The sequence below is a fragment of the Manacus candei genome, unplaced genomic scaffold (genome assembly GCF_025592945.1).
Source record: "Manacus candei isolate 608988 ecotype Guabito, Panama unplaced genomic scaffold, ASM2559294v1 h1tg000014l, whole genome shotgun sequence".
Lineage (NCBI taxonomy): Eukaryota > Metazoa > Chordata > Aves > Passeriformes > Pipridae > Manacus > Manacus candei.
Window position 1 is genome coordinate 62,854,735 of NW_026138062.1, and position 24,523 is coordinate 62,879,257.

Here is a 24,523-nt window from a genome sequence, read left to right on the forward strand (position 1 = left end):
TGTTCTGTGCCTGTGTTTGTGTAAGGAGGGGGGAATCAAATCCCCTAGATCTGCCCCTATAACTTTGTCCCTCATAAAAGAAATATTTATATGGGAGGTTTGTACAAGGCTGTCAACTTTGTATTCCTTCTTAGGATGGCAACTGCATACTGATTAATATAAGGAGGATGTCTAGAAAATGATACATTGCAGATTATACTGACATGCAAAATAACAATATTTGATTGCATGTATAGTCCCATGCTACAAGCTCTCAGGTCCTTTAAAAACAAAGGGGAAAAAAAGCTAAAAACTAATTTAGAATAAAATAGGCAGTTACGCCTGATTAAAATCCTGCATTTGGAATGAAGTCTGAATATCCCAGACAAACAATATGAATATGTAAAACAATAATGAAAAACAAGGCAACTGAAGCTTTTGAGCCTAGCTCACACATGCTTCTATTTCAAATACTTTTTCATACAGGCAGAGGCAAGTGGTGCCAAAAACACCAGCCTTTATCAGAGAAAGCCCTTTGTTATGCTGAGATTGAGCCAAAGGATTGAAATTATTTTTACTAACGATTTTCTCAATGTGTACCGTGGCAGTCTTAAAGTAGCTCTCAGACTACACTGAATTTCTTCTATGTACAGCAGAAATTAATCAGGAAAGAAGCCATCTGATACAGTTTTCAGATTTTTTTTTTTTTAACATTACAGGTTTGTACCAATTGCAAATCTTCAGGAACTTCTAAATGAGTGTTTATGCAAAATAGAGGTGTTTATCCTTTTATTATAGGAAATGCCAAATGGATCTCCAGTATTTATTGCCTTCAGATCATCAACAAAAAAAAGTGTACAGTATGATGATGTACCAGACTACAAAGACAGGTTGAGTCTCTCAGAAAACTATACATTATCCATCAAGAATGCAAGAATCAGCGATGAAAAGAGATTTGTATGTATGCTAGTTACAGAAGATGATGTTTCCGAAGAGCCAACGATAGTCAAAGTTTTCAGTAAGTAAATCTAGTTGTTACTGCCATTAACATTCATCAGCATCTGAATCATAAATTACAGAAACTTTTGTTTAAGGCAAAGATTAAAGCCAAGAAAGTAAGTTTGGCTGAGTAAATTACTAAGACTAGCAAATTTCTGCAGCTTTCAAAAATATAATCTACTGGTGGCATTTATGTAACAGGACTGCCTGCACTTGCAGTTTATTCATGATAAGTGCTGGCTCAAAGAGAATTTTAGGCTTTGATAATGACTCATTTATGTGATGTCATTTGGCCTTGGAAATGAAAAATGTAAAATTAGCATTGATTATTTTCCATTTGTTCTCCGAGCAAATTTTTCTGCAGGAGGGAAACATTAACTGTGTGCGGTCTGTAGGATTAGATCAGGGGAGAGGTTTAAAGCGGCTCTGAGCAGTTAGTGTGCAACAGTATGGACCGTGAGGGAGAGAGCAGGAGACTGGAAAACGAACCACTAGCCCCAAATGCTTACTTTGTCCCCTGCTGAACTACCGTGAGGAATACCAGTCTGCAGTTCTCTCTTAGAGCATGGCAGGGTTTATTAGGGTTTGGTATCACCACAGCCCCACTGCCAGGCTGGTGTGCAGGGCGAACCCCAGCGTTCTGAGGCACAGCCCTGCTTGGAGCTCACACAGGAGCATGAACAAGCCTGGCCTCTTCCTGGGGCTGATTCAGAACAGCAACTTAATCTGCCAAACCCTGACTCAGCCTGAGGAGGTGTCCATTATGGCTTTTTAGGGACACAGGTCTGTGACTGCAGTGTCTCATCTTCCTTAGCCTCATGTTTTTATACGGCTTTTTTTTGGCCTTTGTTGCTCTTGAGGTGCAGATTTACACAATCAAAGTAGGTATCTGTTGTGGGAACAGGCTGACTGCAGGGATGGGCAGTTTCAAAGAAATCACACTCTGAAAAAAAGATACATGCTTTGGAAAGACAGACTTATGCTTCTGTCAGGGAGTTGTCAATGGTGTCCAGGCAGAAATCTGTCAGTGGCATAAATGAGTTTCAAGCAAGCTTAGGAGCCAATAGTAATTCTGTTCCCTCGTTTCACTTTCAATTTGACTGCAAGAACAATCGAATTAATGACAACTGGGAGGTGTGTGCTCAGAGCACCCGTAGTAAGCACAGTGCTCCAAAGGAAATCATAAAGAATTGTCATGTTTACTTATTGCACAGTAGTAAATATGTAGATGAGACAGTGGTATGTGGTGAAATGAAGTGCTAACTGCTTGAATTACTGTGTACTGTACTAAGTATTAACACAGTGCTAGCTCAGCCATGGAGCCCAGCCTGTCTGGTTTATTGTATGCATTAATACTAATAGAGAGAGCTTCTACTTACTAAGTTAGATAAGAAGTGAGGATGCCACATGTGTAATATGGCCAACTTAGTGCTGCAAGAAAAATTACCTTTGCAGTTTTTCATTTTGAGTTCACAGCTTTATTTGTGGTTCTCTTAACTTTTCTTTGCATTTAATTTCCTTGAGTCTGTTTTTTTAAGTTTTCATTTTGTGTTGCTTGGTTGCTTGCTTTAATTGCGAAAGAGTAGCTGGCAAGCTTCATTTATTTAACCAGTAGAGCTTCTAACTCATTGAGCCACAGGTACAGAGCTAGCCTGCAGCAGTGTGACCCTCATAAACCAAAATCTTGTGCACCTGAAACTCAGCTGCAACCCAGAAGTCATGACTGATGCTGGGTTTTGCTGGAGCTTGTTATGTCCTCAGCTGTGCTACCTGATTAACTCAGAACTAACGAGCTGAAATGGCTCATTGTGCAGGTACCACCTGCTAGTCTCACTCACTGGACTACTCAAACAAGCGCTACCAGCTTTCCAGATGGATCCTGTCAGCATCTTTTTTCTGGAATTAAATGGCCAGTTTCCAAAGCAGAGCAGCCCAGAGGACATGAGCTGCTGTCCCGCTGCACTGATGCTTGGCTTTTGCAGGAGATGAACTCTTTTTCCCTCTATTATAAGGCCTATATAGAGTTGCAAAGTACTCTGGCAAGCTCTTAAGCCTAGAGATAAGCAGTGTGCTGAAGTTGCAAACCCACTAAAGTGGGCTCTGCTGCTGCCAAGTTTAAATTTTTCCCCTGCTTCAGACGCTGAGCTGGTAAATGCCAAGTAAGTCTTTTATAGTGAATTACCTTGGTGCTTGTGCAGCGGCTGTGGGGATCTGGCAGCAGGCGTTTCCCCTTGGAGACTGCTGTCAGAGAGCTGGTAGTGGCCTCTCAGCTGGAGCATCTGCTCGGTTACCAGAGCACTCAAAACAGGGAGAGCTCCACATAGTGGCCATGGAGCACGGGGTCCTCCCTTTCCCTCGGTAGGATCATGCGGGACAGGAGCATCCGAAGCACCAAAAAGAGGGTCTTCTTAAACAAGTGCTGGGGGAGATGAGAGATGAAAGGAAGAAAGGCTCAGGTGGGGGAAGGTGTATGGCTTGATCATCTGGTGACTGTGACAGCAGCCAACTGCAAGGCTGTTTATGGGATCTGAAAATCTGAACCAGAAGGCCTGTTAATGGTCTCGTAAAACCATATTTGCTTGAATTGACATGAAAATGTTTTGTTCTTGACAGGTTCTTACAGAAAAGAGAAATAAACATACATATATCTCTTAAAAAAATCTATTAGCCCTCTGAAAAAAAAATATGATGGGTTGAGTGTATAGCTTTGACTGTTTCTTTTGTTTGGTTTTAGGGGTTTTTTTGCCACAAGCAAAGTTGTTTGAAAATGTCAGATGAATAGCTTTTATTACCTTTCATTTTCCTTTTGAGCTGTTTTTGTTTTGTCCTGGTGTAGTCATCCAAGTGAAGAATATCTGTGCACTTGTGTGCACACAAATCGCAGATGCACAAAAAGAAAATGGATTATTGTGAAAACATACAGATTTGCTATCTCTGTGCCAGCAGGAGCAGTATGCCTGCACATTAGTAGCTTCATCAGTGTGTGTAGAGATTTTGGCAAGATAGTGGTGAAGTTCCCTTTGCTCTGGGATTACTAACATACATACAGCATTTCATACAGAGCTTGATTTGGGAAAAGGGTTTTGTAAGCTGACATCATTAAGAATAAGTATGCTTATTTAAGCAGTATAGCTGGAGTGTAGAGGCTTTCCTCAACTGTATAAACATTGATTTATTTTTTTTCCCTCCACTCTTCTCTTCTTCTTTTAAAACTGTGGGTAAAACTGTCTCTTTTGGAGATAAAAATTTGCATTCCAGGCTTCAGGCCAAACTATTGTAACGGACAAGTTGTATAGTCTCTAGAAAGTAGTCTTTTGTGATGGAAACACTGATAGATCCTCCACTTTGGCAAGCTAAGAGGTCCATCTACCATAATAAAAGTAAATAAGAATATATATTGGCGCTGAAGAAAAAGTTGGGTTTTTTTTTTAAGAGTCATAACTAACTCAGAATCAGTTAAAATAATTACACTTCTCTCTGTCATCTGAATTTCTTAAATGTAATAATCCCAGTTAGGAAAAATAAGCATTAGAGAAGGATTAGGTTGAATTTGTTCCTTTATAATGTGACAGCTCAGCTACACTAGTATCTGCAGAAAAGCCACTTTTTTGTTGCTATAGTTTCTGTACCACTGGCTCGTTCTCCAGCATGTGTATCATGTAAATTTATAGATAGGATCAGGTTCTCTCCTCCTGGGTGCTGAACTAGTCTGTCTGGCTAAAATATGTATCATCAGAATACATGGAATTCATTATGGGAAGTATGAAACATTTTAAAGTGATAGTTTATACTTTTAAATCCATTTGCTAATATTGAGATAGAAGTACGTCACTTTTTCTTCTTTTAATGGGAAAACGTAGCTAAGACTGTATCAGACCAGATTATTCTTTAGTCACAAAGTCCACATATCTTTTAGTAATTTTGTGTTTTTCAAACAGCTGTTTGTTCTCCCTTCACCAGTACTTTTATCCTATTTATGTTTTAGAACAACCCTCTCAACCAGAAATCTTACATCAAGCAGACCTCTTAGAAACAGAGAAGCTACAAATGGTAAGAGCAGCATTCTCCCTCAAAGTTATGTTCCTGATGGCTGCCTGAAGTCTCTTTACAGTCCAGAGAGAGGTGATGGCTCAGAGAGGGTGTGTGTGCATGCACACGCACTTGCCTGTGAAAGGTCATAGCCTATAGCCAGGTTGAGCACAGAGCAGTTCCCTCACCACAGTATTATTTATCAGTAGTATTTATCCCTGCCTGATTCTGTGAACAGGCCATCCTGATCTTAGACCCACCTCCTTCTTCCAAACTGTACCTCAGCCTCACTGATTCGATTTGTCCTATTTAAGAAAAGTGGTTGAACATTTCAACTTTCTAGAAATTTTTACCCAAAGCAGTATAAGTAAAAATGTTAAAACCTAGTGGAGAAAAACAGTGACTAATTCCTGTCTGTTTTGCAGCTTGGGGAGTGTGTTGCAAGAGATAGTTATCCTGAAGGCAATGTTACGTGGTACAAAAATGGGAGAATTTTGCAGCCCGTGGAAGATGGTACGTTTCGGTAACGGCCGGTGTCCCTGAATCCACAGACGGGTGTATGCGTGAAGAACTGTGTTTATAAGAGTTGCTTTGCTTTATTGTAATGTATTCTTCCTTTGAGAAAAACTGCTCATATGGAAAGATTTAGCTGGAAGGAAAATTTAGGCTTTTCTGAGTACTCAAGCTATGTCATATAATCTCTTTCAGTTCCAGTTTTAAAACCACATCATGGGGAGGAGGGTTATCTTTGTTAATGCTACTGCAAAGCTATTCTTGAGCCTATGTAACTAGTAGAAACCTGTATCTAATTTCCAACTTCCTATAAGATATTAACTGTCTCAGTTTCAAACCTATCCAATACTCTGTTTTGGACCATGTAGATCATCATCTTGTACAGGTATTTATTTTCCAGGATATTTAAGAACAGCTTTTTTTTTTTTTCTTTTTTCAACTTTGAATTTGACAGACTGATCAGACCACAGTATTTTATCTTCCATAAACTAGAGAGTGCTTAAAAGGTTAAGATATAAATATGATCCTACATTTTTTGACATAATTTTTGACGCCTTCTTTCAGTCTTACAAATTAAGCTGAGATTTGTATTTAAAAAGAAAAAGCAGTTGGCAATTAGTTTTTGTTTGGATGTGATTTAAAACGTTCAGCATGTTACGAGTATGTTGTTGATAAAACATTCCTGGTATAACTGGTATAACTTGCAGTACTAGAGGAAAACATTGTAATGTGCCATGTTGCTTGCATGTTTTTAGCCTGATCACAAATACAGAGCAGGAAACAAAATACAGGAAAAAGGTTACAAATTCTGTCTGTGTGACACCGAAACATTATTTTCTTTTCAGTTGTGGTTATAAATTTGCAGAAGATTGTGGACAAATCAACTGGACTCTTCACCATGACATCATCTCTTCAGTACATGCCAACAAAGGAAGATGCAGATGCCAAGTTTTCTTGCATTGTGACTTATTATGGACCATCTGGCCAGAAAACAATACAGTCTGAACCAATTGTCTTTGATGTTCACTGTAAGTTACTAAAAAGCATCTACTGCTGTACGAAGTCTACCTCGGGGTGGGGGAAAGCAATCAGAAGAGGTTTACAAAATTACAGAGACAATTACTGCTTGGCTGTTGAAATGGTTTCTTCAAAGTTGATTTGCATCAAGAAGGTCTGAGTACATTGTTTGTGTAATTATTATCTTGAGATTTACGTGAGATTTCTTTTTTGCTAACAGTGAAATACTGAATATCAACATTTCATTGACAAGAGGAAAGTAGTAACCATAAACAGTTACAGTGAAATGGGCTTTTGAGAACTTTAAGAGAAGTTATACTGGTTGATTACAGTGACTCTCTGTGACCCCTGAAATATGCAGTAAATGCATAATACAGTTTTTAGTAATTGTTACCCATGGAAATACCATAGATGTATCAAACCTGCAGACGCCTATTCCAGCACTTTAAAACTAGAGGCATTTCTTATTTTTCTGGTTTTACTGTAAAGTAAAAGTAGAGTAAACCTGTCCTCCTTTCCCCACCACTTACATGCACTAGGGTACTTCACCTGTTTGAGGGTGAGGCTCTTGCAGATTTCTGTGCTGCATGTGCTACCTGCAGTTGCAAGTCAGAACTGCCCGATATGAAGGGGAAAAAAAGGCTGCACGCCTGCAGGAAAGTCACAGGCCATGTATAACGTGCCCTCTGTATTAAAGATTTAATGTTTGCTAGACTAGCTCTTCTAATCCTCCTCTGGTAACACACAATTTAATTATTTTCTCCAGTGTGCTGCTAATTAGTGAGTAGTGGGAGGCTGGCACACCCTTCAGTAGTGAAGAGGCGTCAAGTATGAACTTTGGCTTCAGAGTATGGGTTACCCAATTTTCTGAGTATTTTCATCTGCTATAACTTTAGTTCCTTATTCTACTTAAATGCATCTTCAAATAAATTCATGAAATTCTTTGTTAATAGATGTCCAAGCTTCAACAGATGAGTTTGTGACTGCTGTTAGTTGATGATAATGATGTGTCTGATTTTTTTTTATTTTTAATTTAGTTCAGTGATCCTAATTAGTTTCTTTCTCAATAAATGTGATTTTTTAATGAGTCAAATATAATGCAGATGAAAAAAACTAGCAGACTCCAACTCTTAAGAAATGGAAGTCTTTCAGCCTTTTTTTTTTTTTTAGATTAACTGCAAAACTATCATGTTCTGCATCTCTAAAGCAAGTAGAGCAAAATCATAAAGACCTTCTGTTCATTCCTTGCAACTTAGTCATTTATCCTAAATAAATGTGGAGAGCATGCTTAAAACCATGCCTACACAAGATGTTTTTAAAGATATACCTATTCAGTCAAGATCTAAGAAATGTTTTCCTGTTTGGTTTGGGTTTTTATTTTATCTTTAGGTTTGGGTTAGTGCAGACTTTAGTACTCAAGTGTTTAATAGCTAGTTGACATCCTGGAAGCAGCCAGCCTCTGTAACTTAATATGAGAAGAAGAGTGAATTAGCACCTGCTGAGTTGGATGCTACTCGGAATAGGGTAATTTAGCTCGGCCAGCAGCAGTTAACAGCTCTGGTTTGCTGCTGCAGCAAGGAAGCTACCAAAAGGAACATGAGTACTACAAGAGAACTCTTGAAGCTGGGCAGTTAGATAGTATCTCAGGTATCTAATTATCTAGGCTCCAGTTATGTTGGGTTGTGCTCAGCATTAATCCATGTAAAAAGATAGTGTTTGTCAGGCAGACTTTCCAGTCATGCCCTGTTGTTAAAGTGTCTGTCTTGTTATGAATAAACTGCTTTCCATAACAGATTAGAGCTTCCAGCGTTGGTATTTTCCTTGAAGTTGCACAGCGGCTGTGGCAGGTCTGGGATAGCAGCATTCATTTGCTAAATAACTGCCTTTTGGTGCTGGCTCCTAGAATTTTGCTTTTGTAGAAAGCAGAATCTTGGGTTTGCAGAAGCAGTAGGTAAAATGGGCCAATCAGTGATATGTGCCACTGAGAGGCAAGATACACCAGGCTGCTCCTGTATATTAGTGAAAGCAGGAGAGCACATTACTCTGCCAAGCAGCACTCAGCATTGCACTGGGCACCTTCTCTTTCTGTCATCAGGTTGCATCTTCCTCAGAAGAGTGACCTCTTCACCTTAGAGAACAGTTTAATTAGTCTTTTGGTATTTACTTCTGTGGATTTTTTTTTCCAGTTTGGAGAACTAAATTAAAAATTTGCTCCTGGTTGGTTGCAGTAGATAGAAGTGTAAGATCCTTCTACAGAAAAGATTGGTGGTTTGCAAGAATGTCACTCTTGTTTAACTGTATCCATTTTTAATCCAATGCTGTTTGTCTCTGTGGGAAAACCTGTTCAAAATTTAAATTCTAATGTCTTACTCTTTATAATCCTCCCTTTTTAGTCTTGAGACAAAGCCTAAGCAGTTCCAGGATATATCTAGACATCCTTTATGATAACTTTTCACATTTGGTCACCTTAGCACCAACTTGAGGGAGGGACAAGTTTTGTAACAGCCCCTGAAACTGAGTTTTTTGGCCCAGCAGCCACCAAGAGGTGTGCATGTCATTCCTGGGCAGCTATTTCATTGCATCTGTTCTATTCCATACCAGCAGCAATGTTGGAATTCCATTTTCTAAGCAGGCAAAGTTGTGCTTCAGCTCTGAAGGTACTGAGGTGGAAGGTTGTTTGGCTGTGGAAGGGAGCCGAGGCTGTTGCATCTGAAGGAGGGAGGATGTGGCTTGTTGAAACAAACTACCCCTCCTTCTGTGAGGAGGGGTGAAATGCTGTGCTCTGTTAGGGCTCTCAGCCCAAAAGGCCACAATCAAATGCAGCTCCTGTTATTGAGAAATCCCATAGCAGAAGACAGACATGATAAATGCCTTAAGGGTTGGAAGGGCTGTAGAGCACACGCTTCACTAAACACACAAAATCACCTGTCAGGCGAGGGTTTCTCTGCTGTGTTGATTTTTTTAGTGTCTGATAAGGTGCACTGTACTGTATCTTAATGCAAGACTGGCATCTTTGATGGAATTTTATTTATGCTTTAAAATTAACACAGCGAGAGTTATCTGCCCATATTGTTTTCTTTAATTTTGTTCACTTTACTTTGTTTTAGAAAAATTATATTTAGGCCTCTACTTAGAAAGAATAGCATCTGTTAAAAATACTCTATCTTTGCCTCAAAAAAAATTACAAAAGTAAAGTATAAGTTATAGTTCAACTTCACTGAACATGACAGAAGTACGTTACATTTACTGTTCTGTTGACTATGTTAAGGGTCCTATTATGTTCACCAAATTCATCTTTCTGAAAGCCTGTAGTGATCAGCATATAGAATAGTCTGCACGTAGTCGCTTAGTTCATATTTCTTTCTTTTTAATGCCAGAAGGCTATTATCTAGTACTATTACAAGGCATTGAGAGCTTCAGTTGTTTTTCTGATTGCTGCAGTCCTCCAAACAGGGAACTTCACAGAGGACAAGTTAATCCCTCATAATGAAATCACACCATGAAGTGGTTCATACTAATCAGGGCTTCTTTTGCTTTTAAGCACATGACATGGTTGTAATCATTGCTGTTTCAGTTACAGGTATTTTGGTGAAGAAAAATGAATTTTATGTCATATGACTTCTTTGCACTTAATCGGCAAAAATACAGAAAGATTAACTTCAAGTTCTTTTATAAAAAGATCTACACATGCAAATATCTTCTCCTGCAGGATGATAAAATTGCGTTCTCTTCGACCATGAATATCATATGCATCGTTTTGCTGGGTGGATTATGCAGAAGCTATTAAATGTGTACATTATTTTCACAGATCCAACAGAGAAGGTGACTATTCAAGTGCTGTCACAAAGTAGGACCATTAAAGAAGGCGATAACATCACTCTGAAATGCTCAGGAAATGGCAACCCTCCTCCACAGGAGTTCCTGTTTTACATTCCAGTAAGTCCTGCCTTGCTGTCAGTGCATAGTGAAATATTCTGTATCATCCCTTCCTACAGACATTGCTACATGTCAGTGTATATGTGATTTTATAACAAATGAAGGAAGGAATTCAATGCGACAAACACTGACGACAGACATTGGCCATTATATCAGACTCTGAGAACGCCTCACCTCAGTTGGCAAAATATTTTTGAAAAAACGTTGCTCCTTCCCCACAGCCCACCTGAATTTTTCAGAAGTTAGACCCTACTAAAAATTACAAGGCTTCATTTCCCATCATTATATACTTTAATAAACAGCTTTAATGACAGCAGTTTAGCATCTTGAAGAAAACTATCTCATCTGTTGTCATAACAAAAATCCAGCAGTGAAAGTACAGGAAATTACCTTAGCTATTTTTTGGACTTTCATAGATGAATCTTTGTGCAATTTCTTTTCTTCAGTTAATGAATTGTTTGGTGGCATAAAATCACAAAAACTAAGGTGTGTGACAGCACAGGAGAACAAATCTGCCAAATGTGTAAGACACAGACTGAGAAAAATAAAAGCTTTGTTACTAATAATCTTCTTAGTATTGGTGAAATCCACAGACAGATGTGGCTTTATATTCCAAGACTTCTGGCCCTGCTTCCCATGTCCTGCTTCTTGCTCCTATATTATATCCCTTATTTGTTCCTACTGCAGTAGTGAGCAGAGCTGATCTTGAGAGAAGCCAAAAGAAGTGGCATGTTTTCAGGTATTTCAAAACCAACATGTCACCATTTGAGCATAATTGTCATCTACTCTGGACTCCTGGCATGTTTGAGTTGCTGAAGAGCAGCAAGGGAAACTGGGAGCTGAAATCCTCTTATCTCAGAACGGCCACTTAGTCATCCTAAGAACTCACTAAATGCCAGGAAGAAAGTGAATGGTATCTCTCCTTCCTCCAGTATCACAGTCAGTGAGCTAAACACCCAAGTTTGTCTTATCTTCTCCCTGGTACCCGATACTAGTCCTTTTTCTCAAGGAGAGCTGGAGTTGGTGATTTCTTTGCAAGACTCATGGGTATTATAAATCTTTTTCTGGATTCAGAGATAGGAATTAGGGTATCAGTCTGTGCTTGTTTTAAAGCTGATCTGTCTGTCCATTGTAATCAGGGGGAAACTGGGGAACTGGACAGCCAGAAAGCAGCACTTGCTGACTAATTCAAAACACCAGTGTCTGTAGATAACTGCATAGAAAGTATTGTATATCCAACAGGCTCTATATCATGATGTGGATAAAGCAAGGTTTGCTTGGGCCATTCAAGGTGTGTAATGCAGTACAGTTCACTTAATGATTTTTCCTCATCTGAATATATCATATCAGAATCAGATTTAAAACCACAAAATGTTCTGCTGCTTTGATTTCTGCAACACTTTTATTCGTAGACTGTATCTTTCTGCAAAACTTTCAAATTTTGTATTTTAATGTCCTCTACAAATGATTTAGTCATTCAGTTACAAGAGTAAGCTTGTAGGTGTTTTTTCAGCTATGTTGTCATGTAGGAAGTAAACCTTACTATATTTAACAGGTAGTTCCACTTCAGTGTGTGTATTTTGGAGTATTTCATCATTCTTATAATAAAAAATCCTCAACAAAAATTAATGGTTTTAGCAGACCCATATACAATAAATGTTTTGTTTTCCATCTGCAGGGAGAAACAGAAGGTATAAGGAGCTCAGATACTTACGTAATGACAGATGTCAGGCGGAATGCAACAGGAGAATACAAATGCTCTCTGACTGACAAAAGCATGATGGATTCAACCACCATCACTGTGCACTGTAAGTCATTGCATTTTGCATTCCTGTCTAGGATACAAACTGATCTTGGACCTTCCAGAATGCCCTCTTTGCTTAGTTAGGTAGATTAGTTCAGTTGCTTACAGGAGAACTGAGTGAAGCAGTTGGTTTGAAGTAGTGTCTGGTCATTTTTCTTTATTCTAATGTATTTCTGTTTGAAAATCCTAACTTTCTGTATTCATTTGCCTAGATACAAATTCACTTTATGTAACTTCTGTATAGTATATGATATTATTGCACTGTCACATACAGGGAGAATTTTGGTATTTTATATATCACTCATGTGAACATAAACGTGGCAGATTATTTTCCTCCAGCTGTGCCTTAGAATGCACACAAACACCAAGCTGATCCACAGTGATATCACTGAAAGTCATTCTTCATAGCCAAGTTCGTATTTACCTCAATGAGGGTAACGTGTAAGGAGTGTAGAAAAGAGACTTAGGAAGTCATTTTGTTCACATAGGAAAAATTGCTTCTTTTACTTTTCCCAGAATCATGACAGCTACAGACCTCAGTAAATTTTCTTTAGCTGGATACTGGAGTATTTACTCATACTATCAGCAACACTTCAAAAGCAGCCATTGAACTGGTTGAACCACTGAAGCAATGGTTGCTTTTAATCTCTTTATGTGAGAAAACAAGAGCAGGAACTCTTTCAAACTGTGCTCTGCTATCACAGGCTGTGAAATGAGACTCAGGCTAGTGGTAGTAGGTTTTCCCTAAAAACACTGATGGTTTGTAGTCTTCACAGTAGCACAAATACCTTTAGTAGTTGACAGGTTCAGAGGGATCTGATAGATAATGAAGTTTAAAGGCTTCTGCAGTAGTTATGCTTTACATAAAAAGAAATTTCATGTTTGTATACTTGGTTTTGAATTTTTTTTTCTTGAAAGAGTTACAATACATGCATAATATCACATAATCACAGAATATGCTGAGTTGGAAGGGACCCACAAGGATCATTGAGCCCAACCCCTAGCCCTGCAGAGGACCATCCCCCAGAGTCACAACATGTGCCCAAGAGTAATATATCTGTACATGAATAATTACACTATTCCATTTAATGAATATTTTACCTTTAATATGATCATCCACTGTCATCCTTTTCTCCTTCCCCTTTTTGCCAAGAGTTGGGTGTGTAAGATCTGAAAAGAGCCCTGTACTACTGCCTTAACTGCCCAATATCAAAAGTAGATTGCTGGTCTTTTGCTCTGGTATAACTGACCCTTTTATTTTACTCCAAGTGTCTACTTATACTTTGATAAATAGTTATTCTAAAGAATGGCTTCCTCAGCTCCAGGTGATTTATAACAAGCCAGTTTTCCTTTCTCTATTTTCTCTGCATGTTGGAAGAGCTTTAGTATGCCAGAGAAGCATGTATTTTCTTGGCACAAGTCTTTCCAGTGTTGGCAGCTAGTGCAGCTACTCAGAACTCATAGGTACACTCTAGCACCCTATTGCTTCTCTTCATTTAGGATTCATTTTGTTATGTTCTGTTTTTCCAAAATAAAGCCGTTGTTTAACTGAGGCACAGTGGCCTGGAATAGTTCTGTAATTCCTGAATATCCAGACAATGCCCTGTCTTTAAGCTATTTTGGTGTCTTGCCTTATGCTGGTCTAAAGCATTTCTGCAGCACATTTTTTCCTCCTTCAAATAATACTTACTAATGCCTATCAAATCCTACTTTTTCTCCCTCTTTTGCTTTATTGCTTACCTTTCCACATATAGATGAATATTTCTGTCTATGCTGTTGCACCTGAAAAAGCCTTGATTAGGAGTCAGGGCTTTCCATTTCCTCACATCCAATCTCAGCATTTTAGCTTTTTTATTTTCTTTTTAAGAAACCCAAAACCATGAACACAACAAGAAGGCAGCAGTATAATAATTTTGGTTTTAATCTGGGAAACTATTTATAGTAATTCGTTATATTTTCAATGTAGTGTTTTTTCACAAACAGATTTTATTGAGCATTATAATTACACTGATTCCTTTCAGTGTCTAGGTAGGGAAAGCTTCTTCCTGGTATGAAAAAACATTGTCCTGTCATAGCCCTCAAGTATTTTTGTAGGAAAATATTCTGGCTGAATACTGAGCTCTTTTTTTTCCAAGGTGAATATAAATTATAAGACTCGCAGAAAGTTGAAAATTTACAGTAAAGCATCTGAGTTACCCGTAATGTTTAGGGAAATACTTTATTTATGAAGAAAATTGCAGGGGGGGCCGAAAGATTCTCTTACCTTATCCACAGAATATAAAGAACAAACTGGACAACTCAAGCTCTTGTCCCTCAGAGCAGGTTTTGTGCAGTCGGGTCCCAGTGTAAAGTCCAGCAGAACTGAGTGCTTGCAGTTGGCATGATGTGTCCCTCAAGAGAGGGAGCAACAGAACGGGATTTATGTTGTGAGTTTGGGGTTTTTTACACTGTGTTGTAATTTTTCTGCCGGCTCTGATCCTTGAATGAGTTCATCCAGGATCAGATAAGTAAAACTGGCAGAGGCCAGGAAGTAACAGGCCAGGGCAAAAAGTGTTTGCAACGACTTAAACAGATAGAGAAGCACACCCTGTGTGAGGCAAGGAAAGCAACTAACAATAGAGGACAGGTGTACCTTCCCTCAGTTATAAAGAAGCAACTCTTTCAGCCCACAGTCCCCTTTCATTACCTATTGCTATGGGGATTTGAACAACTTGGTCTAATGTTGATATGTCCCTGCCCATGGCAGGGGGACTGGATGTAGATGACCTTTTAGGTCCTTTCCAGCCTAAACCATTCTATGATTCTCTAATTGTTTCTGCATGTAGGACTCAGTATGGAGTAGATAGGTCTGTGGAACTTCTTCTTTGTGATACTTTCCTTTCTGCTAAAATGTGTTTTCTGGGGAAATAGTTTTGCAAACCTTCCAGTAAATTAAAGGGTTTAGAAATTTAACATTTATGTTTCTCTATAGATATTTTTATAGCCTTGTCTTGTCTTGTCTCTTCTTTCAGTAAAGTCATTGAAAATACAGGGGAAAATCACCTTTTGAATGTTACGTGGAAAAATCGATTCTCAGTATACTAGGAGAAGTTTCTGGTTTTCTGCTAGTATATTTATGGAGTTCAGACAACAGGGAAGTGTTGTGCATAGTTTTCCCAGCTGTAGCACAGTATTCCATCAGAAGTCTCTGTTAAATGCTGGGAGTCTGTCCTGTATGTGCCACAGAGTTTCAAAACTGAAACGTATGCTCCAATCTTCCCCACATTAATTCCATATCTCTCTCACATGATGTGGTAACATGTGCAGAATGCACTATATGTCTCTTCCCTGCACTACTTGGTATGCAAAGGCAGCACTGAAATCAATGCAAGACTTCAAGTGAGACCACATTAAGAGCGAGCATATATTGAAAATGCTGCCTGATGAGAAGCTTGTTTCTGAAGAACATTTCAAAGCCAAACGGGAAATGTACAGAAAATTCTTGCAGAAAAGTTTTTCTTTCAATGAAAACAAAAATTTAATTTTGACAGTCTAATGTATGCAAGAAATATTTTCTCCTCATACTTCTGTACCAAGGAGAGATTACTTACTAATAGAGCATAAAAGTAGAGAGGTAAAAGTATCTATATCACATTTCTTTGTGAGCCCTACAGATAAACTGGCAGAATATTAATCCAAATCAAATTGCTCATGTAGAGTTCCTAGAGGGGATCCTATGTTAAACAGTAGCTTAATTCTGTACTTGCCTCATAAATCACCTTGCAAATTCTGCTCTGAGCTATGGAGTTCGTCTCATACAGTGTAAATTTTCCTAACTTCTTTAGCAACCAAGACCGCTGTGTGAGAGGGACTGTACTCTCAGTTATACCGCAAAAAGAGGCTGGGGGTGCACACGCATGCTACCCTGGAGGAGCACTGGGCTGAAGGATTGCTCTGGGCTCAGTGTCAGTGTTGCCTGAGATGAAGGCAAAAAATTTCAGGAGTTTCTGTTTCTTATGGTGTATGTGAGAGGAATGCCTCCTGTATGGTCTTTGGTGATCTCGGGTTTGAAGTGCTGTCCTGCTTCAGAGAACAAAGGGTTTAAGTAGATGTTGAAGGAAATTCACCTTGAGGGGGAAAAAAAAAAAATCTTAGCTTTTTTCTTCAACAACCCCTCTGCCTTGGTAGATGTGCTTAAGAGTAACAGCAAGAAGAAACACATCCCGTACACCATTGGAATCTATACACTATCTCACTGGATGAGTCTTGTCTTTGTTTCTGTTTTTGTTTTCTGGAAGCCACAGTAACATTAGTTTGGTTGCGTTTACTACTTTCAGGAGGCAGAAGGAGAAATCCCCATAGGAATACAAGAAACAAGATGCCATTTTATCTCTCCATCAAGATCTTTGATTCATTTGCAGATGAACGTACAGTTCCTGTGGCCCCTTGGACTAGACATAAGGCTCGTAACAAAAATAATAATACGGACTAGTAGTACAGGATGAACCCTTGTTGTTCCCTCAAGTTCTACCTTTAATTACAGTGGTGTTCCCAGGGCAACCACTGAATGAAGCCAGTAGTGAAGTTCAGTGTTTTGTTATGGAAAACTCACTTTCCTGTAGCAACTGTGATTTTTGTCTGCAGCTTTTTTTCAACTCTGCTTAAAAACCGAAAGGATGCTTTGCAATCCTTTTTCAGCAAATTCTCTATTTGTGATGAAGTCATGTGTGCATTTGAGACTGCACATGTATGTGTCTGTGTGTATGTGCACTCATCTGTGATAGTCATTTGACCAGGCAACTTGTCTTTCAAGCAAGGCACTGTGAGAGGGGAAGCAAAACAGAGATTTAGCTTGGCAAACCTTTCTTTTTTTTCAGTTTGTGATTTTCTTTAAAAAAAAAAAAAAACAGACAAAAAACAAAACAACCAACCAAACAAAAAATACCACCAACATTGCCAGCCCACCAACTCCTTATACTAAGAAAAAACCTAGAGCAGTGTTTCGTGACGTGTCTGTTACTGGCTCTCACCATGCCTTATGTCAAACACAGCTATCCATGACTGCAATTTCCCTGGAGCTTAAACATGTCAGGCAGAGCTTGGACTCTTTTGAGTTACACAAAAATAGCATTTTAAGTTACAAATGAGAACAAATAAATCAAGGGGCCTCATGTACAGCCCCCCAAACCTATAATTCAGATTTCTCACTTCAGTCAGTATCATGTCTCATGCACCCTCTGTTTGACCACTGTCATCCCCTCCAGATTCTGAGGATAAAAATAATCTTGTTTTATCAGATTAAAGGAAATTACCCCTTGTCCTCCTGTCTTTTTCTTGACACTTACTATTTAGGTTAACCTGTCCCCACCTGCACGAGTTCTCCCCTGAAGATGTATTTCCACCTGGCCCCATACCAAGCTACCCTCACAGGAGTCTGTGCTTCCCCTTCCAAGATGCACATACTGCTGTGTGAAGTACTTCTTCAGCTTCTTGTGCCTATTTTATCATTCTTTCAGCAGTACAAGGTGAAAAAATGTATCCATTTGTCTAGTGATTAGTGAGGTTTTGCTTTTCCTTTTAGCCTATAATTACAGCAAAAATATGAATGTTCTGCAATGCCTATTTTAGAATAATTCTCTCATCTCCCTTACTTGTAAAATTGACTTAGATTTTATTGAAGAAGTGAAATCTTGAATTTAATGAGTGCAATTAGTCACATTTTCTTTTCTTGGTAAGCCTTTGAAATGGGCCAGGCTTTCCGAGATTAACTTTTGACAAATGTTCTTTCTATCCCAGATTTGGATTTGCAGCTTACTCCTAGCGGAGAAGTCACAAAACAGATTGGAGAGGCCCTGCCTGTGTCATGCACAATTTCTTCTAGTAGAAATGCAACTGTGTTTTGGATAAAGGTCAGTAATTCATCTACTTCATGCTTCATCTGAGTATTCACCTCTTCATATTATTGCTGCTACTTCAGTGTTTTGAAAGGAAGGAAGGAAGTTGTTCATTGGGCTTTTTAAAGAATATTGTTAAAATGGGTCTTATGCATATGGCTAAAATGAGAGTTACTCACTCACAGTGATGACTGAAAATCAGTTATTGTAATTATCAGTTCAGTTTTCAAATATAAAGAAGTAATGCATACTGTAACACAAACATAACTTTTTTGAAATAGACTTCAGAAGGCCCTTTGAGAATCAGGGATTGGTGCATTGTTTTCTCGGAGTCAAGCTTGATCTTGTTTCCAATAAACATAATAAAAGGACAAAGCAGGCTGAGAGATCAGATGTTAGCACTAGGTGTTGAGTGGCTGGTACCAAATCTGCAGTGCTGGAAACTTAAAATAATGATGTCTGATGGTTGTTTATGAGCATATGTTGATCTCAGAAGCCTGGCCCGGAGTGGAGTTGCTTGCATTTCAAACAGTTTGTACCAGTAGTGGTTTTGGCTAATCTACTAGGAAAGCTCAGAGCTGGTAACTCTGCCCTTCTTTTGAAAGCAAAGTTGTTCAAGAAGAAGGGAGGTGACTTGAATAAATCTCCAGTAGTTTCCACTTTTCATGCTGTATATTGAAATATAATTATTAATGGGGAAACACCTTAAGAGTAAAGCTCCAATTTGCCAAAGCATGCAAAAACTTCTGTTGAAAGTAGTCATATTTTTAATTTAGGGATTAATGTATCGTGAGTTAATCTCTGTCACTTCTAACTCCTTACTTTATCAGGACAATACCAGAATGCAAACAAGTCCATCATTTTCAAGTCTTCAGTATCAAGATGCTGGAAACTACGTCTGCGAAACTACTCTACAGGAGGTCGAAGGATTAAGGAAAAGACAGACACTTAAACTTATTGTGGAAGGTAAGTGAGCAGATAGTTATGATGATTAATTGTTCTTTTTAAACAAAATGATTAACTGTAATATTGTTCTTGTAGGAAAACCTCAAATCAAAATGACGAAGAAAACCAACACAAATAAAATGTCTAAAACAATTATCTGCCATGTGGAAGGTTTCCCCAAACCAGCAGTGCAGTGGACAGTTACTGGTACTGGAAGCATCATAAATAAAGCAAGTATCTTTCTTATTACTTTATTCACCAAAAGATAGTGTGCAAATTAAAATCAAGGAACATCAAGGTAGCGAGATTGAAGAAAATAAGTCTCTTTCATTTATCTAAGGGAAGGTTAAGTGGTAGCTGTAGCTACATGTTCCTTACAAGGATGATTTTTTTATGATAAAGGTTTTTTGAATAGAGCAGGTGAAGAGGCAAAGGAGATTCACTGGCTACAAGCCAAAACTGGAAGGAAAAGGTTACAAATGAAATATGCATTTTTTTTAAGTGAAGGTACTTAGTCTAATGTGCTGATTTTGCCATTGCATAAAGACTTTGCAAATATTAGTGGAACTACAGAACTTATATTAGAAAGCAAATGGGTACTTCCTGTAGGCATTAACTGGGTGAAATGCAATGAAATGTGCCATGTATGAGTCAGAAATTACATTCAATATCGTTCCTTATGGGGTTTGCAGCTTTTATCCTAATTTTTATAGTTGCTTTTGTATGGTTATGCCTGTTGTTTCTCACTGGAAACAGAAGGGTAATGCATTCATCCTGAGGGATAAATAAGAAGTACCCATATATAGCAGGGAAAATACCTGGAAAACAACCAAACTGAAGTATTTTGGTATTGATTACCGCATCCCATGCAAAGCATTGCTACGTTTTGCCTTAGCAGGAAGAATAAATGAGACCTCTCTACAGACATTCAGTGACTGGAAGTACAATGCACAGTGCTCCTGTAGATTTCATTTTCAAATGAAATCTCATATATTTTCAAATAGGTTTTGCTTTAAGCCTACAGAAATTATGTATAGCTGTCAAAATGTGTCCATTTACTTGAAGCTATAGGGCAGGATTTGTCGTGAAGCTATACAAATGATTGAAAATAATTTTCTCTGGATGTTGCATTAATCCAAGAATGATGTACAGCAAATTTAAGGAACAACACATCACTATTACAGTACAGATACTACAGGTGCTGCTAAATACACGTAGCTTGGCAAAATAATGCTTAGTGTGGAAACAACTTGGAAAGCTGAAAAGTGGAAAACTTAGAACAATTCTTTTCCTTATAAAGATATAAATGAAAAATAGCAAGATGGAAAGAAAGGATAGCTTAGAAGTTTGGGTTTTTCTTGAAGAATTTTATCACTTGGAATATTTTTTGAATAGTTGAAAGAAAAGCAAATACAGAATGTGGTTACCTTTCTTTAAAAAAGCCTCTTTATCATTGATTTCCAGTGCACACTATACTATCTATAACTAGATATGTTGCCAAATTGTTTTCTTTCAAATATTCACATTACCATTTAATAAAATAATGCATATTTCAATTGTTTGGAAAAAGTGAAGTATTTGTTGAAAGACATTTCCCTCTGAATATTTTCAATGTGTAATACAGGTAGTGCATGTATTGTTTTTTGCTTTCTTAAAGGATACTAATCTTCATTTTTTACTTTTTCAGACAGAGGAAACAAAATATGTTAATGGGAAATTTGCCAGTAAAATTATAATTGCTCCTGAGGAAAATGTGACTTTAACTTGCATTGCAGAAAATGAGCTAGAAAGGACTGTGACCTCCATGAATGTCTCTGCTAGTGAGTGTCCTATAAATAAAGATCATTTCCTTAAAGTTATAGTTTCTCATAAAGTACCCACACATCTCACTCAAATGAAGAGTAGGTCTGCTTAGTAATGTTGATACTAAGATATTTAACCTTTTTGTCTTAAGTCAAGCAATTGTAAATCCACTCTGGATCAGTAGTACATAAAATTTATTGATAGCTTTCTAGATGAAGTGACTTAGTCTTCATGACTTTCTTGGCTAGCTATCTATTTACAACAGTAAACAATATAACAAAATAATATTACAACATAATAGTACAAAATATTGCAAAATAATACTTTATTAACAAGAGAGAAGTCTTTATTTATTACTAAATTAACATAATGTTTTAGTCTCCAAATTCCAGTTTATTACTACTGGTATGACTTGACTAACAACAGAAATCAGCCATACTGGGCTTTAATCAGATGCCACTTTTCAATGATGAAAGGTAGTGAAAAGCTACAGTTTGTGGAAGGGTAGCACACTTTAATATTACAGATTTTGAATAAGATTCTTCAGCTGGATATATTATATTACAAAGGAAACAAACACTTTTGTTTAAAGATGAGATTAATTACCTTGTTTGGCAAACACTGCATTAAGTTTCAGTTTCTGTCATTGCAGTAAATAGGCAATTAAAGGTGATGTTCAGGTCTAATACATTTTGTCTTTAATTTAATTTTAACATTTTTCATTTCAGTAAGTATTCCAGAATATGATGAGCCAGAGGATAGAACTGGTATGTATGGTTTTCTGTCTCTATAACCCTTTCTTTTGATTGTCTTAGTTCAAGACCTACATAGTGTCAGTGCACAATTTCTGCAGTCCCTCAAAGGTGGACTTAATTTGAAATAGCTTGTGCCATGATTGACTAAGACGTGATTTTCTTGAAGCTTAAAAGATGAAAGTACATTTAAAGAACAATGCCTACATTTTTTGTTTTATTTATTTTGACTTGCTGACCCCTTTTCCTGTTTCTGATGAAAATTCTTTAGAACTGGTGTAATGTTTTACTTTGTCATAAGTCATCTCTAACTTTTCTTCTTTGCTTCAGATGACAATAGCGAAAAGGTTAATGACCAGGCAAAGCTAATAGTGGGAATTGTGGTCGGTCTTCTGCTGGTTGCCCTGGTTGCAGGTGTTGTCTACTGGCTCTATGTGAAGAAATCAAAGTAAGAATTTATGGAAAACTTCATGATAAATTCGAAAAAGAATAACCATAGGCAGAAGTGTACGTTCACCTGTTTTCCTTCCTGCAGCATTCCAGTAGTCATGGGTGGGGAAAAGCTGTTACAGTATGTGCACTTACTAGAAAAAGGAAACTTGATACCTCTGGTTGGCTTGTCCTAATGCATAACAGGACTGATCTCCTGGAGGTGGGGGTCTAAGATTTTCAAAGATTGTAGCTGTAATGAGGTTGTCTTTCCTGACAGCCAAGTCTGTGCTGGCTCTTGCATTTAAACATAGCACCTACTACTTAATTATGGAACTTGATGTGTGGGAGTCTGTGTGGTACTAGAAACTGTCTTCATCATTTGCTTTAAATATTGAATAACTTACAGAATAAGACTAAACCATCTCAGGGAGAAGAGTTGTTTTGTTCAAGGGTACTTTGAGATCTCTGAAGTAAAACTGGTAAAGGTAGAGCTTGTGTTGCTGAAAAGTCTGGAAGCTATCATCCAAATCAATATGCTTTAGCCATCCTAGGCATAGAATGGGATTTGCCAGTGAGGCCTGCTTGCTTTCAAGTTTCTTCGTTATCGCAGGCTCACTTCAGAAAATAAATTGGATGATCTCAGGAAGTGACCACGTTTCTGCATCCTTTTGAAGCTGGTCATGACTGCATGCCATTTGGCCTTATCCCTGTACAGTTGTCTCCAGGGAGAACTGAGGGCAGGCTTGCTTTCTGAAGGGCTCCTTACAGCTGCTTCTTATCAGGGGAGATTAGGGTAGTTATGCATAACATGCACAAATCAGTACAGGTGTAAAAGTAGTCTTAAAGTTCAATTGTTCTTTCTGTGGCCTTTCATTAAAATTAGATCAAATTAGATCTAAAATATACCAGTTGGATTTTACTATGAACAAATGTGTTTTCATTTATGTTATCCTTTTTTTAGAGAATACATAAGGACTTTACTTCAGCCATAACTGATCAGATTTTGGAAGTTTTTCAAATACAGAATTGTTACAAATCACCCAAGCACAGAACCACGCTCAGATATAATACATGGAGGGGGGTTTTGCAAAGCTTATGCTTCTTTTGGTAAAAATTAAAAAGGATAACATACACTGCTCTTCCACTCACATTTTGCTACTATTGTGATAATGTCTAGAATAATTTTCTTTTTTTTGTTCCTTTTTGAATATGTGAATGTGGAATCATAAAACTGGTTCACTGGTTTGGGTTTTTGGGGTATAAGGAGGGCAGAGAAGGTAAAATAAGTAACTTTTCTTGTACCATTATGTAGTATGGGGAGAGCTAACAGGAATTGTAGAATATAGCATGAGTTTATTAACTAAAATAACTTTTTCTGCTTCAGAGATAACATACAGCATATTCTAAATGGACAACACTTACTTTCCTCAAGCTTAGAGGAAAAATTAAAACTAGAATTGATTAGAGAGGTTCACTGGAAAAAAACCCCAAACCTTTATAGTTATATAATAGTCTCCATATTTGATATATGGTTACTGGCTTCTAAAACCCTTAATTGATGCATCATCATTGAGAGTCTCCTGTTTTCAGGATATTTAAGTTGATCTAGTGTTATACTCCCTGCTTTCTGTACACCATACTTGCAAGAGGAAGCAGAGTGCCAGTACCTATTCTGTCATTATGACAGTTTTCATTATGACTTAGAGCCTAGAAGTCAAAGTAGACCACATAAAAAGCACCTTACACCTCTAGACACAACCTGTGTCTAATCACAACCCCTCCATCTCCATACAGGCCAGCAGTTCATAGTTATTTTTTAAGCCCACCCTTGAACAGTAACTCAACTAATCTCTATCCCCAAAGTGACGCCAAAGGAAAGTCTGAGAAGGCAGCAGCACAGAACTTTGCAAGTCTGCCGAGGCAAGAAAAACATTACTTTTTTGTTATTGGTGTTGTGGTTTGTACAATATTCTATTGTCTTGTCATCCACACTAAGTAGGAATTATACTTGTAGCCTTGGAATATGTTCACAATAAATCACTTGTACAGTTATTCACTGCATCCGCTCCACTTGATGGAAAAACTGATTATAGCCACATATTCTTTTCAGTATGAATATTATCCCATAAATAAGGGACTCATCTGTATTCCACATTCTGCAACCCCCTCTTAAATAAAGAGTTGAGGCTACCTACTCCAGCATGCCTTGCCTTGTTTCTCCTTCATCTGAGCAGAAGACCGAACACTTGTTCTCTGCAGATTTCTCCTTTTTCCAAAAAGGATGTCTTAAACTAATCTGCACTGAACAGAACATATCTTAGCTCTTCAGCATATTTCTAAAATTTTTGTGTCAGACCTCAGTTGAGTGATTCTAGGAGACCCATCTTCAGTAGATCCTTCATCTGTGAATTTTCACCTTGCCAGAAACAGCTGAGGCTACA

General features: G+C 37.9%; 1 protein-coding gene and 1 long non-coding RNA gene across 9 annotated transcripts in view; one reads left to right on the plus strand and one right to left on the minus strand.

Annotated features, from left to right (window-relative positions):
* Nucleotides 1-24,523, plus strand: part of ALCAM (activated leukocyte cell adhesion molecule) — a 117,541-nt gene that overhangs the window by 84,511 nt on the left and 8,507 nt on the right. For 2 of the 3 annotated variants that reach the window (XM_051780992.1, XM_051780993.1), the window contains exons 3-15: nucleotides 778-997; nucleotides 4,964-5,028; nucleotides 5,433-5,520; nucleotides 6,366-6,548; nucleotides 10,346-10,473; nucleotides 12,152-12,281; nucleotides 18,053-18,165; nucleotides 18,981-19,116; nucleotides 19,192-19,329; nucleotides 20,787-20,915; nucleotides 21,627-21,665; nucleotides 21,981-22,098; nucleotides 23,946-24,002. In XM_051780992.1, coding sequence (XP_051636952.1) covers nucleotides 778-997; nucleotides 4,964-5,028; nucleotides 5,433-5,520; nucleotides 6,366-6,548; nucleotides 10,346-10,473; nucleotides 12,152-12,281; nucleotides 18,053-18,165; nucleotides 18,981-19,116; nucleotides 19,192-19,329; nucleotides 20,787-20,915; nucleotides 21,627-21,665; nucleotides 21,981-22,098; nucleotides 23,946-24,002 — 1,544 coding nt within the window. The remainder of the gene's footprint in view (nucleotides 1-777; nucleotides 998-4,963; nucleotides 5,029-5,432; nucleotides 5,521-6,365; nucleotides 6,549-10,345; nucleotides 10,474-12,151; nucleotides 12,282-18,052; nucleotides 18,166-18,980; nucleotides 19,117-19,191; nucleotides 19,330-20,786; nucleotides 20,916-21,626; nucleotides 21,666-21,980; nucleotides 22,099-23,945; nucleotides 24,003-24,523) is intronic. The other variant, XM_051780994.1, reaches the window with a different exon arrangement.
* Nucleotides 21,969-24,523, minus strand: part of LOC127468157 (uncharacterized) — a 28,228-nt gene continuing 25,673 nt past the window's right edge. For 4 of the 6 annotated variants that reach the window (XR_007903415.1, XR_007903413.1, XR_007903418.1 and 1 more), the window contains one exon: nucleotides 21,969-22,080. This is a non-coding gene — a long non-coding RNA (uncharacterized LOC127468157). Of the gene's footprint in view, nucleotides 22,081-24,277; nucleotides 24,384-24,523 lie in introns of all 6 variants that reach the window. The other 2 variants (XR_007903417.1, XR_007903416.1) reach the window with 1 other exon arrangement.